At 35.0% G+C, this 19,258-nt stretch overlaps 1 protein-coding gene across 1 annotated transcript in view; it reads left to right on the top strand.

The window, feature by feature from the left end:
- Nucleotides 1-19,258, top strand: part of TENM2 (teneurin transmembrane protein 2) — a gene marked incomplete at its 5' end in the record, with an annotated part of 346,728 nt that overhangs the window by 265,949 nt on the left and 61,521 nt on the right. The window contains 2 exons of the mRNA XM_015819334.1: nt 10,482-10,519; nt 16,879-17,039. Coding sequence (XP_015674820.1) covers nt 10,482-10,519; nt 16,879-17,039 — 199 coding nt within the window. The remainder of the gene's footprint in view (nt 1-10,481; nt 10,520-16,878; nt 17,040-19,258) is intronic.

Below are 19,258 nucleotides of genomic sequence, written 5' to 3'. Positions count from 1 at the left end.
CAGCTCTTTCTAAAGTTAATGATATTGCTTCGGAAATGAGGTGACAGAAATCTTCCAACTTCTTATAGCAGAATTTTTACTTCTCCATTAGTCTTCACTTTCTGTGATAACCCATCAGTGCTGAATTAGAGTTTTTGCAACCCAACACTTGAAAGTTCTCCTTATTCCTTGCTCCAGGCAACTGCTGTGATAACATGTTTACAAATCTTCCTCCGAGTTAAAAACCTCTTAAATGTTTGTACAGTAGGATATCCTAGACCACAAATTCTCCATAATTCTATGGCTGTTTGCAATTATCTGTTGTGAAAACACTGATGTTATTACACTTTTAAGAGAAAGCATTTTTTGGATGTAAAGAATTGTTTATTAGGTTTTTCTTCTTGCCTTAAAGCATACTGATTTCTCTATTTGTGGTACATTATGTTTTTATGGTCAACCACTGCAGTCTTACAGGAAGAAAAACTCTAAGGAAGTCTGAGGAAAAATGACCAACTAGATGAAACATTTTAGATATAAATGCTACGACTAAATTAATATGGGAGTTGATTAATTTTTAAAATATTTATTGACATCTATCATAATATGTTCAGAATTATGATCACCCTGTTTGTATTGGAGGCACTGTTGTAAGGCACTTCCAGGTTGAAGGGCTTAGCCAGTGACATCACCGTTGCCCGGGAGACACCATGGGGGCTCCTTTCATGTCCCCAGGAGCTGGACCGAATGACAGGAGCTCACCCCACCATGCAGCAGTACTCAGGTCTCAAACACAGGCTTGCTAACCTCCATCCCAGCATCCCAACCATGTGAGCCACTGATATGTCTGGATTATAATCATGGGAAATAAATCAGACCCAATAGAATCCCTAATCAATTCTACAGAGTGTCTATTTATTTTCTGATTAAAAATAAAATATCAATCAGTAAAATTCCTGTATGACCAGGAAGAAAGTTCTTCACTGTCAAATATGTAATATTTATTTTTCTTATCTTATAAGACATCACTAAGTTGTTTCATAACTTACTGAATTTTATACATATACATGCATAGATATGCACACACAATTTGCACACATGTGTTTAAAGGGAATGGTTTTTCTAAAATATCTTTACCAAATAAGTTTCCTAATTTAAAAAAAGGTTCTCCAGATGTTAGCTTTTTATTAAAGCTTCATTCAAAGGTGTGGGTGTAATTATTTTAAAAAATGTTTGAAATCAATTAATTTACCTTATGCAGAATCCTTTTAAAATTTAATCCCATTTTAATCAAGTTCTCAGTAAATAATTGTTATGTGTATTTGATGGAGATTAAGGCTAGTTTATTCATAATTATATGACCAATTTTACACTCACAGGGTTGTGATTAAAATCTATAAATTTCACAAGATGGCACATGCAATTAAAACATCACAGACTTTATTCAGTGAGTTAAAGTATTTGGAAACAAGATTCACAGGCAAACAAGAGGTTTGAGGTTATTTTTAAGTATTCTTTTTCTCAATTTCTACTATTAGAAGTAATGGTTGTACTACTTGAAAGACTTGGGCTTATCTACAAATATATAAACCTCAATCCATTACTTAGCCCTATTTTTATTTGTTACAATTATGATTCTTCTCAGAATTAATAAGCAGCATTAAAATATATCTTAACTGGTTAACTTTATATTTGGAATAGCAGTGGGAGAAAAATAACAAAGCATTCTGGCCAAATTTGTCTCAAATCATACTGCAGAACACCATTTTGTCATTTATTATTTCAGTTTATAAATCAAATTTCTGTCCATGTCTGAAGTAATATGTAAGTAATCAAAAATTATGATCTAATGACTCTTGTTATTCTCTAGGGACTTAAGATGTACCATACTTCAATATATCCTCCTTTCTCTATACTATTTAAAATATTATTTATTTGCCTGTAGTTTTCCTGTATTATTTTCTTCCCCAAAAGATCCCAAACTAACCTTAAAATCACTAAGAGGATATTGAATTTATTAATTAAATCATAAAGCCAAAACTGTGAAAACAAGCGCATAGGAATAAGTCTACACAGATAGCTTCTCTGTAAGGTTTTCAAAAAAGAGACACTACCTTGCTTTGACATTTCAGTTAGAGAGAACCTGGGGAAGGTTTGGTGTTTGGTGAGGCAAAATATCACCACTAACCTGGTTCCTGGGTTATTGTAGTGGAGATTTCTGGATATATAAATGTGTTACGTTAACCATGTCTCATGAGCATAATACCACATCTCTACAGGACATGTCACTCTTCGGCACCTTTTATCATCACCGTTGTATAACGAGTGCAGCATCCTTAATGTCACATCAGAGCAGTTGAAGAAAATAAAAATCAAATCTTCTTGCTTTAATTTTGCCAAATGTGGGGGCATCTTACCCAGTACAATACTAGATAGGTAATGATTGGAAACTGTTTACCAGAGGTTTTCCAGTTCTCCTAGGAAATTTGAAGGATTGATTTTCTGCACATAATACAAACACGTGGGTAGTTGATTTGCCTGGAAAAGGAGGAATAGAACCTATCTTTCTCAGCATCCTGCAACGTGTTTCAGGAGATTCCACATTTTCTTCAAAAGTCTTATTTATAGCATTCCTTATCTTTTTCTCAAGGCAGCAATAGCAGCAATTAGCTACAGATAGATGCTTTAGTCCCAAAAGTACTTAGGCTACAAGTACATGAATAAGATAGAAAATGGATGTCCTTTTCCATTGGGTATATAATCCATTACTGTTTTCCCATGAACTATGAAAGAATACCAAGCAAATTTCTGCATTTTTTTTCCTTAGCAGTTGTCATTCAATTTGAGGAAAGGGCAATTTGCATTAGAAAACATTTCAAAGAGTGGAACGTAGCAAGCGTGGGGCGTGTGCGAAAATCTTGTATTTCACTGTACTCTCTCCAGCAGACTGCAACCTTTCTGGCTTTTATGCATTGTGCTCTCTTAGTAGCAATGCTATTGTTGCCCCTAATGGAAACTTTGTTGCTTAAGATATTGTTAGAGAAATTCTGCTTCTGCTAAAAGAAATTGGACAGAAAATCTTGTCCACTCAATTTCCCCCACACACACATTTTGAAGGGTCTTTTGTGCCCAACTGCTGTAGGAACACCGTAAATTAAATGAATTAAAGTTAACATTAGCCCCAAAATATTTGCCACAGGTATGTTAATTTTGTGGCAGCTATAATTATTTTTGCTTATTTTTTTAAAGTTTTACAAATGGATTTATTTACTTATTTATTATTTCTTTATTTATTAAATTTATGTGCCATCCATCTTCTCCAGAGATGACTCTGGGTGGCTTACATTAAAGTAATACATTAAATTACACATTAAACTAATAAAGCAAAAAAAAAAAAGCCCAGTAATAAATACTGTTAAAAGTTGGGGAGGAGGAGAATACAAAGTACAAGGGGAGAGTTGGGGTCTTTCCTATTCCAACAGCCCCTTCCAGAATGGGCACTCCCAATGAGGCCTAGGCCAGCTGGCAAGAGCCAGATCTATATTAGCCTATTTTAATTTAGGTTATATAAGTAGTCCTCAACTTATGGCCACAATTGAGCCCAAAATTTCTGATGTTAAGTGTGATATTTGTTAAGTGAGTTTTGACTGCTTTTACAACCTTTCTTGCCACGGTTGTTAAGTGAAACACTGCAGTTGTTACAGTTAGTAACCCAGTTGTTAAGTGAATCTGGCTTCCCCATTAACTTTTCTTGTCAGAAGATTGCAAAAGGGGATCACATGACCCCGGGATACTACAACCATCATAAATGTGAGTCAGTTGTCAAGCATATGTAAATCATATAACCATGGGGATGCTGCAGTGTTTGTAAGTGTGAAAAATGGTCATAAGTTACTTTTTTCAGTGCCATTGTAACTTTGAATGGGCACTAAGCAAGCGGTTGTAAATTGAGGACTCCCTATATTTTATAATCTCTATTAGGTTATGGGCTGGATAATATGGTTTTTCAATTGGCAAATTGTACTTTTTTTTGTCTTCATCCAAATGCTGATTGCTTCTTATAGATAAATCTCTAATGACCATGGTGATTTCCTTGTTCTCTTCTAACTTATTTCACAAATTAAGAATCCAAATAAATGTTCTTTCAGTGTAAATATCTTCTTATACAAACTAAGAAGAAATCAGAGGAAATCTATGCATATCTAACTAGCACAATATTGAACCCCATAAACTGGATATAGTCAACTCTTTTTTCTGACTAATATAGCAAAATAAGACAAAGAAGGTTTTTATGTCTCTAAATAACAGTTTCTTTGGGGGCAAGACAAAGAAGTAACATGTTTTCTGAGTAGAATGTTTGACCTGTTTGCTTAAGAATGTATGCTTTTAGTTTTTAAAAACAAAATCATCTTTTAAAAAAAGAGAAAAATGTGTGGGGGGAAAAAAAGAGAGAGAGAGAAATAACGGATCTTGCCCTCCTGCAATAATTATTTGGGCCAGCTTTGCTTTTATAGAATGGTGAATCCTGTGATTTGATATTTCATCAGGCTTGTGGCATTTAAGATAATGCAAGTATTTTGGAGCACAAAAGCAAATCATGTAATTTAGCTTGCCTCATCAAGCTCTGCCACAGCAGGAGTTTCTAATTCAGCTCAGACAAAAGATTTATAAGGTTCTAAGTACAAATATCCACAATACCTCAGGAGGGGGGAAAAAGGCTCCCCTGAGCAAACACAATGGACATGATGCTTGAAGTCATTTTTAAAATTGCTACCATAATAAACAATTGAAATCTGTTATTGATAGTTTTAAATATATAAAAATACGGGTAGCATATGCAGCAAATCTGGTTCATACTGGGAGTCACTAAATCATGAACTTGTTTTTCTAACTTGGGGAAAATATTCTGTACAATTAGTAACAATGTTTTTGTATTTTCAATTTTCACAAGTTTGTTACCAACATTAATTTTATTGATTCTGGCAATGACTTTTTGAATGAAAAACTGTAACCAGAATTTATCAAAATTGGCCTAGGAGATGCACATAACCCAATAGGCAAGCAGTCACATGTAAAACTTTTTCATAGACCAAAGTCTAATGTTCTGAGTTAAATGTAGGTATTTGAGTTTATTTTTAAGCAAACCAAACAGATGTAGAGATGTAGAGAATATAAGGTATATGGCTGTTATTTTTTCAATTCTGGTGCTTCTCCAAACTTGGTGATAAACCATCCAAAAGGCTTATAAGTGTGTGCTTGAGATTAAATGAGGATTAAGTGTGTGCATTTAGAATAGTTTCTATGTAGATAATATGCATACCTGCATGTTGTACTATATTTAATGATAAATTCATTCAGTGAAAATGTTCCTGCATATTTGTTTGCTTGTTTTTGTTTTGTTTTTAATTTTCCTTTGCTAAACTCTGACTATAAGGGGAATTGAATGAAGCCTATGAGTGAATGAAAAACATGAGTGATTGAATGTATGCAAAATACACCAGAAGTCAACTGATCTTCCCTGTCTCATGCTTAAGCAGTGGCTTTGATTGCCTGCTCAACAGAGCATTTGTTTGACAGGCAGCTCCAAGTGACAGATGCTGCTGCCTTTGGATTGAAAGTTTATGTCAACCATCAATACTAGTGATGTTCATATCTTTGCTGTCTATTTCCTGAAATGAGAAGGTTGGGAAGAATCATTGTTGATTTGGCTGTACTGTAACATGCCACCTCCATCACCAGCAACTCATCCCTTAGTTGTCTGTAACTGAATCTTTATTAATTTGCAATTAATTTGGGCTTGGCATTGTTAGTTTGAGCTATCCGAACTAAAGAAGGAATTCTATAAATTTCTGGATATCTTGCTACATAACAGTATTATTTCAGAAAGTCTATTTTAGAACCACTATAGAATAGCCATTTATAAGGGGGACAATTTAAAAACCTATAAATAAACAATATTTATTTCAACATTTTGGTACTGTCAGACATGTATATGCAGGAATTGTACCCAAGAAAATAATCACAATGCTGTATATTATAAATGGCTAATTGTAACTAGGCCATAGAAGAAAATATTAATAATGCAAAGACAATTAAAACAAGTTCATTATATGCCTAAATTTCAACAGAGGCAGCAAATCTTTGATTTCTGAGAAGAATATCATACTAGAGAAAGTCTTTCTGGTTGATGCCAACTGAATTTCCAAATATGTCTTCAAAAGAAGATAAAAAAATCAAGATAGCAAACACAACTCTGTGATCAAACGCCCACCCCTTTCTTTGCCCATTGCTTATAAAGCAAAGGCAGGACTTTGATCAGGCAGTTATACTCTTGACTCAATCTAACCCCTGCTAATGGTCAGTCTGTCTGTCTGTCTGTCTGTCTGTCTATCTATCTATCTATCTATCTATCTATCTATCTATCTATCTATCTATCTATCTATCTATCTAATATATCTGAGTAAATATGTCAGGACATGCTGCCAATTATTTCTTTTTAGTTCTTTCCTCAAGAAGCTAAAAGAACCATAACCAGGGCCTTTCCTAGAATCCAAGCTTAGCCTAAACCCTATCTTGTCAAATTGTTGTTGAAGTTCCACAGATAGAACCTAAAGTTTGTACTTGTACCTACCTTTTTAGAGGAATAATAAATCAGAGTCCATGTTCTAATATAATACTAAACTTATTATGAGTTGGTTAAATTTTTGAAGACATGCATATATATCCAGAATCCCACAAGCATTTTCAAGGGATGAGGCAAAGGGGACAATTAGAAACTATGCTACAACATAAATGTTGCCTTGTATGTAATTGTGAGCAGTATGTTACAAGTATCAATGTATGGACATCTTTTGTCATGGACATCACTGAGAAATACATTTAAATTTAGAAGGAAACAAATATAAATGTCTTGTTTGGATTAAACCACTGACTATTTATTTTAATGATGGTACTACAGTTGATTCCCTGAAATGAAGTGTGCATATAGTTAATCTTGACTGAAATTAAATAACACACTAAATGAAACTTTGGTGTGTTACTCTTTGCTTTCTGCCATCATAAAATGGTAATAAACATTAACTTCTCCAGATTAACTTGTCCAAGAAAGCTGCCAAAATAAGCATTATAAAGCACTTTATAACCTAGGGCAACCATATCACTCTCTTGGCAACAATAAGGAGTGTTTCTTTCTTCCAAGATCCAGATTCTTGGCATTTCTCATTCTCAGAAACTATTTTTTTATATTTAGTTTGTAAATCCTTGATACATGATGATTTTGAAATATTTGGCTTGATCTGAATAATTTGTTTTTTTATCTTGTCTCATACCTGAGCCTTGACGAGGTTTTCCTTAAACTGTATGTTACTCTGCATGTATTTATGTATGTTTGTACACAGAAAACATAAATGAATTACTTAAAAAGACATCTTGACTCATTATATGGATTGCCCTTATTATTTTAAATATAAATATATGCTGATTTTACTTCACAGGTTCTAAACTTCACTAATATTTATTAAGATGCACTATAACTGAATTTTATTCAAAAATGATGTAAGAGTTTGATAACCACCATCAGACTTAAGAGTCAACTAACATTTTTATTCAGCATAAGGTCAATAAATTAAATGTGCCTATTCTCCCTTAAACTCATCATTCCTTACTATGCACTGAAGATCATTCCTTGAAATGTATGCTATCACTTCAGCAAAAAGAATTACTTAAATTTCATTGTTCATGAACAATTCAACCCTAATATCAGTGTATCTAAACTAGTGTCAGATACAAATGTATGTGATGATGTGTGTGTAATTGATGGGTTTGTGAGCATAGATAATTTTGTTCCACATTTCAACTGTTATTTAAGGAGTCACCTGATCCATATATGTTTATATAAGAAGTTCCGCCAAATTTAATAAGGCTTATTCCACAGCATAACTTTCTAGGAGGATGCTTTGGGATTTATGGGGACTTCCTAACAAGCATGACTGGGATTCCAGGGAATAATCTAGAGGACATCCTATTAGGAAAGGCATTATAGTAAATAAGTTTAGGGTTTCAGGTACTTGGATATCTTAAATTTAAAATTACTGACAGAATTAAAACATCTGTCTTGTAAAAATATTGTTTTTCAAAAAAAATGCAGAATAACTCTTCTCTGTCTTCAGATTTTCTTTTTATCTACACTTTAACACTGTGTCTTTTTTCCAATTGAAGAAGATATCTGATTCTGTGCTTAACTCAAAAACTCTTCGCATGCTGGAAAAAAATGTAAGCTTTGTAAATTAATTAATATTAGCAAGCACTGTAACAGGGCATAAAAGTAAAGGGAATGCAGTTTTATGAAGATTCTTGCTACAGACTTACCTACAAAATCTAAAAAGTGTGTATGTGTGTGTATGTGTGTGTGTGTGTGTGTGTGTGTGTGTGTTTCCATTCAGTCTCCAGGTAGTGATATATAGGTTTCTCACCAGTATTGAATGGAGAAATGTCTAGCCATCTGAAGTCCTCAACTGGCCCTTCAGAACAGTTTGATTGCCTTCTTGATTGTTTGCGAGATAACTCTAAGATTGGCAGTGACAGGGTAATTTACTGAAGATTGCAATGTCAGACTATATCCAAGGGGGCTTGCTGGCATGAAGATGTTATTCTCATGACTGACAGGCCACTGGGAGTTTGGTATGCCAATTTAAAGTTCACGGTGTTGTCCAAAGTGTACAGATTCTTCAGCCCATAATCATGCAGTTTGATGAGGTCATTATAGGCATAACATACTCTCACTCCTATAACAGCCAAAGCAAAGAAGTATTCATAGCTGGAGCAGGTAAACACAAATTTGTAGAAAAGAGTAATTTTCTGCATCTTACCTTTGAATCCCTTAATATATTGACAGGCTTCTCTTTTCTCCTACCTGCATGTACAAACTGCTGAACAAACAATAAACAATTTTCAATGAATAATTACAAGCACCGGAAATAACAAGGTGTTGTGGGAAAAGTGTTCAAGTTTTAATAGGAAAACCATCTTCAGTTATTATATGAGTCTAATTACTGTCTCACATTGACTATATAAAATGGGTAGAATCTGAAAAAATATTTTACCTCCATGATGAAAAAGGACTTCCATATTAGAGGGGATCACAAGTCGCTGACCTTGAAATTGAAAATGAAATCTTAATTTCAAATAGTAAAATAACTTAGTGGTACATGAAATGAAAACCAAATGCTGTTAATGCTATTTCCTTTTTTTTAAAAAAAGTCTCAAAGTGATCATGGGTGAGTCTTGAACATGGCATAAATCTTCAAAATAGCTAATCAGATTCGTAGCTGATCAGACCCAAACATCCATCATCTGTTCTTAAGGAAAAGCTCACTCCATCATAAAGACATATGATAGATAATGATTTGTTAAATTTTCTGGATTAAGTATATTAAAACCTTTCAGATATGTTCCAGGGGAAACAGGTTTGAACAACCGTCTTCTCATTGGAGTTTTTAGTCACAGAGATCTATCAGTAAAAGCCAGATAATCATTCCCTGGCTGCCACACATAACAAATCTGAAAAAAAAAAAGATGATTAAAAGCTATATATAAACAGAGAGATGATATTTAAAACCATGCACTGAAGTAACTTTCATTGAAAAAATATTTATTAAAGAATCAAAGGAGGATCATTTTTATTAAAACATGATTAATGGAGAACCTATATTAACAAATATTTATTTTAAAGGAATTTATATGAAAATGCTGTGCTTTGTAGGAGACTTTCACACACACACACACACACAAAGACATTATGTCCATAGGACATTATGACATGGTGGCACAGTAGTTAGAATGCAGTATTGCAGGCTAACTCTGCCGATTGCCAGCAGTTCGGTCCTGACTGGCTCAAGGTTGACTCAAAATTCCATCCTTCTGAGGTCAGTAAAAAGAGGACCCAGATTGTTGGGGGCAATATGCTGACTCTGTAAAGTGTTTAGAGAGGTCTATAAAGCACCATGCAGCAGGATATAAGTGTAAGTGCTATTGCTGTTATGACATTATATTCTAGGAGACATTATGAACACAAATTACAGTTGTTGTTGTTGTTGTTGTTGTTGTTATTGGTCTATAAAATAACATATAGATTGGAATATTCTACTGCCCTACTAATATGAGTAGTAAAATGGTAGGATTTTAATTTAATCTGCACATCCCAAATTTGGAGTCTCACAGAAAAACTGATTTGGGCCTTTAGCAAAGCTGAAAAAGTCCTTTCCAAAATTGAGAATCATATCTTTACGACTTACACTGGCATTTGTTGTAGTGACCCGAAAGACAGTAACAGAGGTAATTTGCTATACTAAAGTTACCGTGTTGATGAAAATGCTTGGGTATGTCTAAAGTTAAATGTGCTGAGATTAGCAATGCTATTGTTCAGCTTGTAAGGAAGCAATGGTGAGCTATAAGCAGTGGTACAATCAAGTGACTGGGGAAAATAGCTTATGTGTTCTTCCTTGCAGATGGCCTCATTGATTGTCTGGATCCAGATTCGACGGAGGTCAGCTGAACAGTCTTATCGGAAGAAACGGCACCGAGTGCACTAGGCAATCTGTAATATGTCGTTTCAGTGAGGCCAAGTCTTCGACATTTCAGTAAGATACTAGCTTAATTCGAGAATCACCCCTTTCTGTCGTGAGTATATTAGGGTCCTCTTTTGGGGAAGTTATCGTCCATTATTGATTTATATGTAGTTTGTAAAGGCATGGGAGCTGTTTTGGCAGGGGTTTTAATAGTGGTTTAACATGGAATGCAGCTTTCACTAGTGAAATTCTTTTCTGTCTCATGCTAAAATCTCATTCTGGGCTTTTTGTCATGATTTTTTAATGCTGCCTTTATGTCAGGATGCTGGCTTTGCATACTGACTCCATGTGGGAAAGGACTAGCATTGGATTTATTGCATGCAGGAAGCTTGGAAAGAAAAGGAATCCCAGCTTTAAAATGAGAAAAATATGATGACACTAATGAGAGTCCGATATGTTCTGGCTTTCAGAAAGAATAAGCCTATATTTCATGTCTCACACGATTATTCTAAATATGAAAACATAGCATTGATACAGAATTTGAGAGGGTTTTTGTTTCAGATTTTGGCCCTGTTTATCCTTTAGTTGCATTAGGACTGTGTTAATAAGCTATAAATACTACCTGGATTTTAAAATAATTAACCCTTGTTTGCATTTAATCAGTCTAAATATCATGAAAGCTAAATATCAATTGATTGGAAATGGAAGTCCTATATCAGATAGATTGACAGAAGAACATAACCCAAATTTGATAAAAGGTGACAGCTCTATTTTTTTACGAAAGAGTTTTACTGACAGCTTGAGCTTTGCCACATATCCATATGTGACTTGTAGAAAACTTACTGGTAGGCTCCTTCTCTCAAGGGTTACCCAGCAAAAGATAATTACAACAGATTGGCATCAATTGTGCTGAACCTTCTGAAACACCCCAGTCTATTTTGTCCTTCCTTCCTTCCTTCCTTCCTTCCTTCCTTCCTTCCTTCCTTCCTTCCTTCCTTCCTTCCTTCCTTCCTTCCTTCCTTCCTTCCTGCCTTCCTTCTTGCCTTCCTGTCTTCCTTCTCTTCTCCCTTTAGCTGAGCTAGGAAGAAATAGAAATGAATATACTTTGGATCTTCCAAAATCCAAGGAGTAGCAGTTTAGAAGATTTTAATAAAAACTTCCATTATTCAATCAATAAATCCAAATCTGTAAACCATATACACAGAATTCCAAATACTGTACAATCGATACAGTAAGCCTGGCTGATGTTATTTATTCCTTAACTCCTTGATCAAACTCTTAGATTTTTGTACATGTTCAGAGTTTATTATATGGAGAGCATAATTAGAAAGAAAACCTCAGGGTCTTCTGCTTGGATAATAATAATAATAATAATAATAATAATAATAATAATAATAATAATAATAATAATAATAATAATAATAATAATAATAATAATAATAATAATAAAGTTGGAAGGGACCTTGGAGGTCATCTAGTCCAACCCCCTGCTCAGGCAGGAAACCCTATACCATTTCAGACAAATGGCTGTCTAGTCTCTTCTTAAAAACTTCCNAAAGACATCCCATCACTTTTTAATTTATAGTCAGTGTCTATATTCAATCTTCTAAGATTTATTCTATTTTATTTAGCCCTAAGGTCTGCCTTATTATTCTTCCTAAACCCTAACTTCTATTCTATCTATTCTTCCTAAGCCCTAACTTCTATTCTGTCTCTTCTATCTCTACTATTCTGTCCTACACATCATCGACTACTCCTTTAGTGTCCTTATTGCTGGGATGGTCTCTGTTGTCAGCTAGGCTTGACCATCAGGGTTCTGGAACCTCTCTGATACTGCATATCATCACCACCAGTGTCACATTCTGTAGTGCTAACTCTTGCTTCATCTGGATCTATGGTGACACTTTTGGATTGGCTGCTCTGAGCCACTTGATACAACTGATCCCCTCTGGTTTACTCTGCTTTGATTCTTTCTTTGTACCTGATGTTAGGTCAGATTGTACTGACTGCTAATATAGTGTATTATAGTATACTGTAATATAATAACCAATCTCAGTTCCCTTAAACTGCCTCATATTGCTGATACACAGCTTCTTAAGGCCTTATAAGGGACATGCCCTCTTGACCCTGCTGCTTCTCTCTCCCTCACTTGTCTTTCTCTCACCGTTTTACCCACAGTTGAGCTCTTTTTCTCTTCAACTAGGGTTCTGCTGGTATAACTAGCTGTTGGTTTTATGACACTCTATAGGCTTTGGCGTGCTGCAGTTGCAGCTACCATCATCCCAATCTTTCAGACCCCTCTCGAGACTCTCTGCTAACCTCATTAATTTTTCTTACACTGGCTACTTGGCAGTTCACATGTAAGGAGACTAACCATTTTCCTCTTTCTTCCTTTTTCATTTGGCTTGTTATCCCTCTGGAATCTTCTCAACAGCTGCCAAAACATTTTTCCCCCCTTTCACTGCTACAGAGGACTTCTTCAGTAATCCTGCTCAGCATATGCTTACAAACACAAATTTACATGCTGCCAGAATCCAGTTTCTGTGTCCCACAGCAACTCTAGACCGACCTTCCCTCCTTCCTTCCTTCTCTAAATTGCTCCTTTCCAATTTTCCCTTCTTTTATGTCATTTGTTTAATTTTCCTTCTTCTGTCTTCTGAAATCCACCCTCACTCTTCAAGTTCAGTTAATAAACCCCATATTTTAAAGGAACTACATTTCTTTCTTTTCTTTACTTTTCTTTTTCTTTTAACAGAAAAATGGTTCTCTTTTCTTTTGGATAGGACTTAAGATGGGCCTTAATATTTCACAGCAATCAAAGTGAGAGGAACTGGCATAGCATTTTTTTCTTTCATAGCTATCTTCTCATTCTAATCCTCTTTGTTCCAATTTCCTCCCCCCCCCCTTTTTTTTCTTTTTCTGGAGCAACCAGCTCAGGCTTATAGAAAACTGTTATTTGCCAAAGTCAGGTATTTCTAGGTCTAACAAGGAAATCCGAAATCATTCAGGAACTAACCCTATGTTTCCTAATGAGACTTGTTGGAATGATAAATGTGCAAACTTGTATTCACCAGCTGGACCGCTTTATGGGCGTGAACTTAAGAAAAAACAAATAGTAAATTCCATTTTATTGTAACTATTCAGCTTGAGGTCAACTTACCTACCCAAGATGCCTTAGGGACGTCACTGTGCTCTACCGAAGGCAAAAGAGTTCCCAAATACAATTTGGCAAGATATGAACAACATAATTTCCTGTTTGAAAATTATGGTTATATTATTACTATGGTTACAGTGATTATCTATTATAGATTTGATCCGAAGAGTGGCTTTGGATCAGGTGCCCACAGGATGCATAGAGATGCATGGCTCATACATAAATCTTCTGTGTCACCTGATATCTCTTTTAAAATTCAGAATTGAAACTATTTTATAATATGGCCAGAATAGTTTGCCACTCAAAATAAAAGTCCTTCTGTCCATGTTTTTAGCTAATGTGCATCAACCTATATTCAGCAACAAAAGGTTATTGCCCAATAATATAATATTCATAGCTTCTTTCATCGCTACCTTCTTATACACACACACATTATCAAAAAATGCCTGACCGCTCAATCCACTACAGCACAACTAACACAAGATGCTTGGATAACACTGCCATACATCAGAAACATCTTACAAACAACTAACAGACTAATTACAACCACATGATATCATCATTGCAAGCAAACCAACTAAAGGTGGCCCAAGAAGAAAAGGTCATTTACAACATACAGTGTAAGGACTGCAACAGCCACTATATTGCAGAGCACATCCATGAATGCCAACTAGCAGTCAGAAAACACAATGAAAACTCCTTGATCTCAAAACACATAGACAGACTCAATCATAGTTTCAACTGGGAAACGATAAGCATTCTAGACCATGTTAAATTTAAAAAATTAGAGAATTCCTGAAAGCTTGGCATTCAGACACATCAGACATCAATAGACAGTAGAGATAAACCACATTTACATACCAGTCAAAAGAGACAATTTAAAAATATAAGAAAGAAACAAAAAGATAGAGCACATTCTCTCTAGCAACCAACAGCAAGCAGGGATTAACACCAGGCAAACAATCAAACAGAAAGCAATACCCTAATGAAGGAACTACTAAAGAAAAAACAAAACACCCCTACCAAAACTGTCAGTGCAATGTATTGTACAGGATCAAGGAGCAAAGCCCTCACTCACTAGCACTGATGATGTTACCTAATCAGGTTCAAAACATCTGCAAGCAAACAACCAAGCTCAGAGAACATGTAGGACTCCACAATTCACAGAGAATACTGAGCTATGTATATTCTCTTTTGTTGACATATAATAATAGCTGGTGGATTATGATGAAACAATATTTGATTTATCAAAAATGAAAATGCAATCCATCTCATATTTGTTTACGCCTCCCATCAGATTCAGCTATGCATATTCCAAAGTAGATTTGTTTAGAATTGCAGCCTATTCATGCAATCCTTGGGATGCATATTAAACATAAGCACTGCTGTGTCCAATGGAGCTCGGTTCCTAATAAACATGCTCTAGAATCCATCTACAGTTAATATATGCAAATATAGATTTTTTTATTTTAAGTATATGTCATTTTTTTCAAATTTTAACTAAGTACAGGAGCAGTATTGCCTGCATTAGAAGGTAATAAGAGGCTAATAATCTCCAGTTTTAATAAATTTGCTAGCATATGGTATATTATATTGTTCCTACTCTTAACATTTTAAATGCTTACTATTTTGAACCATGTTGTTCCCCAGTAAAAACTGATTATATATTTCAGTAGACAGTTTTAGATTATTTACCTACTTTTCTCTGAATAAATTGTGTTCTTTTTTTTCTTCAACATCAAGTATATGTTCATTGGTAACCACTATATTATTCTAATATAAAATAATATAGAGCCAGTAATTCTAATAATTCATTTTAGATAGAACAGTTTTCTTCACCAGAAACTCTGAGTAGGCTGATATCTTGATCATCCATCTACCCTAAGAAAATTAAATTTAAAGACTTAAATAATATGCCCAGAGAAAATTTATATATTTCAGGGTTCCACACACAAATCTCCTTTTGACTAAGGATGGGGTTGTTGCTTTTTGGGGGGGAACACTTCCCCTTGCATTTTTTGCACAGATTCCAGACATTTTTTGGAATGATCAGAAGAATCTGATCTGCCAGCAGGGTCTGATTGAATAGTAGATAGGGTTTTTATAGCCCTAGTGGAACAAGTTGAAAACCTAAGGGCAAACAATTAGTTCTTTTTTAAAAAAATCCCTCAGTAAATATGATGACAAAATTTTATGGACTGTGAATTGCCTTATTCTTTGAAAGGTTTTTGATGTTTGTGGAGTGAATGTTTCTGACAGAGTATGTAGATAATATTAGCAAAGCCATTAATCCAGATAACCAAATCATTAATTCAGTGTGCTCTAAACTAAATTTCTTTAGATTTATTTTATTTTCCAAACAGAAACCTGAACAATACATGTCACTTTGTACAGTTAGGATAACTTTTGAAAAGAAGGCTTTTAGCCTGCAGTAGCTGCAATACATGAAACCTAGCTTCATAGAGTGAAGAAGAATAAGTAAAGCAGAGATAAATCCATAGCGGGACTTCAGACAGCATCTATCTTCATCTTAGTCAAGAATGTAGCCACTGATTAGAAATGATTGAATCCTTCTGAGTTATTCTTCATGGGAATCTGAATGTAGCATTAATAAATAAACTAAGGGAGACATAATAGCAGTGTTCCAATATTTGAGGGACTCCAGAAAGACAAGGAGGGGGGGTCAAACTATTTTCCAAAGCACCAGAAGGCAAGACAAGAAATGAAGGAAACTAACTAAAGAGAAATTTAGTAGCAGTTGAACACCGTTTTCAGAAGAAGTGCCCCATCACTGGAGGCTGGATAACCATTTGTCTGAAATGGTTCAGGATCTCTTGCTTGAGCAGGGGGTTAGACTAAAAGACCTCCAAGGTCCATTCCAAATCTATCATTCTATGCTCTATATTCTAAATGTTAGTCTACTAAGATCCCTTCATGTTTAGCGTTAGAAAAAACAAGAGGCAGTTCTCCTTACAGCCCAATACTTATATCTGAGAAATAGAGGGATTGCTGTTCAGATAAAAGTGTATATAGCTCTAAAGCCCATCTACATTTGGGAAGCGATCAACTCCTGTTTCATTTAGCTGCTGTAGCTTGTAACAAGCAAAATTATTTTAAGTCAAGAATGAACATTTTTTATGCCAGAAGAAACTCACCTAGCTGTGATAATTTTCTTCCCCAAAGTATTACTTGAGCACTGGCATTGAATTAAATTTCTTTTCCAGCCTGGTATCTCTGATAAGGGGCCAAGTGGTGACTACAGATGGAACCCCACTTGTTGGAGTCAATGTGTCATTTGTCAAGTATCCAAAATATGGCTACACCATCACTCGCCAGGATGGCACGTAAGTTGATTCACTTCATTCACGAACTATTTTGTATAGTAATAACTGTGCAGATTAACAGATGGTGCTATCTAGTGAAACCATGTGGTATCATGCATAGAATTCCTACTAGGGCAAAGGGCTATCAAGAAAGCAGAAAGTAATTTTTCACATGGTGTTTTGAAGACTAGCTGAAAGTAAATTTGAAAGGATTGACTTCTGAAAATAATGTGATAGCAGTTGGACTTCTTCTCACAGAAGCTGTATTATATCTATAAAAACATTTGTGGACTACAGTAGTATCCAGCTGAGACCCAGAAACATTTAATTTTGAGATTTAAGGCAGGCTAACACTCATTTGGGAGGGGGTGAGAGAGACTCATAAAACAGTGCAATTTCTTAGTTTCCCAATTGTCCCATTCCTTTCTAAAAATCAGCTCAGAGTTTCTTGAGGCAAAACATATTAAAAGGGTGTAATTGAATAAACTTAGACAGTTCCCTGCCATGTCCTGTTTCTCTGTTTATCATTCGATTTGAAAGGCACATAGACTTAGCTCCAACAAAAATACTGTGTCATACTTTATCTAATTAATTGGATGTAGCAGTAAAATGATATATTTACATGAAATAATGCATTGCAACTATTTGCTGCAGTACATGTGAATTGTAGTCTATAAAATTCATTGGAGTACTGATCCATAACAGGGCCATTGTTGGGGGCTGGGCTCACTGCTTCAACGCTGAGCTTTCGAACATCTTAGCAATAATGGAGATTCAGGGCTTTTGTGTGATTCATTATAAATTTACTAATATTGTTTGCTCAAAGCTGTCATTCAGTTTTGCCACATGGCATGGAGGCATTTGTGATGGTTTTAATGGCTGTTTATAGCAGTTCTATGTTGGAAACCACACATCATACAGTGCTTTATGATATATCATGACCACATTTGCATTAATAACAGATCTTGGTTCACAGCAGAGGTCTTAATCGCAAACTTCCCTGAGTCAAGAGAATGAGCGTGTTAACTTTTTTATGTATGCTTGGAGGAAAAAGATATTGTGTTACAGATGATACCAGCTCTAAATCTCCTGCGATCGGGAAGACTAGAATTAAAGAGAGGGCCCTGAGCCATATCACTTAACAAATTAATTTAATATAGTTCAAGAAAGTACCCAAGAGAAACAAAAACCTTGTTGCACTTTTGGAAACTAATGAGCTATATTCATTTTTGTTCTACTTCTCCCTATAGAGCAAGACATGATTTGTGGTACTGCTTTGTTGTTTGTTTGTTTGTTTGTTTTAGGAACTGGATAGAATAAGCCATAATGTGGTTTCTTTTGATTTGGCTTTGCCTGCCTCTGAACTCTTAGCATGTTTGTAGTTTTGAAGCCCTTGCTTAATATTATAGCATGTGTTGTAAAGTTAGTTGGTGGTGTTTCCACTGTTTGTTCAATAAACAGTGATTAAGCAAATCATAGTTGAGCATAATACGTTGACCTTGATGTTATCTTTTACTTTAGGTGCAGTAAGTACTGAAAAGGTTTAAGGTCAAAAATGTCAGATATGGGGCAAGGCTTGCATTGTGACAGCTCTTTAGTCATTTTGCTCTTTGTGTTCCAGCCCCACCCAGTTGCTGTAAGGGCTCAGTTTTCTCACACATGTTTTCATTCCTATGAGTCCTAAAACCACAATATTGATGGCTTTGTTAGAAACAAATACCTACTATTTTACATTTTTAGACAGAAACATTTGTCCAGTTTTGGAACTAATTCAGCACAAAGAATAATGTGTCTATTTTGAAATTTTAAGATTTTTCTTCCCTTTGCCATAAACTTGTATGTAAAGATAGTTTCTACTGCTGCTGGGTTTAAATCACAGCAGTTTTAGCTAATTTCAGATCTGATATTGGTTTGTTAGTCCTGTGCTTTGTAGCATTTGAAATCTATGTTTGACTAATAATTTGAACCATTACAAACCAGTTACTGTTCACAATTGTGAAAGGAATGTGGGGATTCAATTTTAGAGGACTAATCTATCCTGCTGTATATCAGGCTACATTAATTAGTAGATAGACAGGCAGGCAGAACCTTTTCCTAGCTTTAACTTATAAGATTCTTGCACCCTGTTCTAGAAAAAGCAGAACTGATTTCTTTAATAAGTATCTTAATCACTTCTGAGTACATTTTTACCATTCTAACCTACTATTTGTAGGGTGACTTAAAAGGACTTTTGGAAACTA

The sequence above is a fragment of the Protobothrops mucrosquamatus genome, unplaced genomic scaffold (assembly GCF_001527695.2).
Source record: "Protobothrops mucrosquamatus isolate PMUCROS unplaced genomic scaffold, P.Mucros_1.0 scaffold898, whole genome shotgun sequence".
In the NCBI taxonomy this organism is placed as follows: domain Eukaryota; kingdom Metazoa; phylum Chordata; class Lepidosauria; order Squamata; family Viperidae; genus Protobothrops; species Protobothrops mucrosquamatus.
The sequence above is the reverse complement of the archived record's forward strand: the minus strand, read 5'-3'. Positions and strand labels throughout refer to the sequence as shown.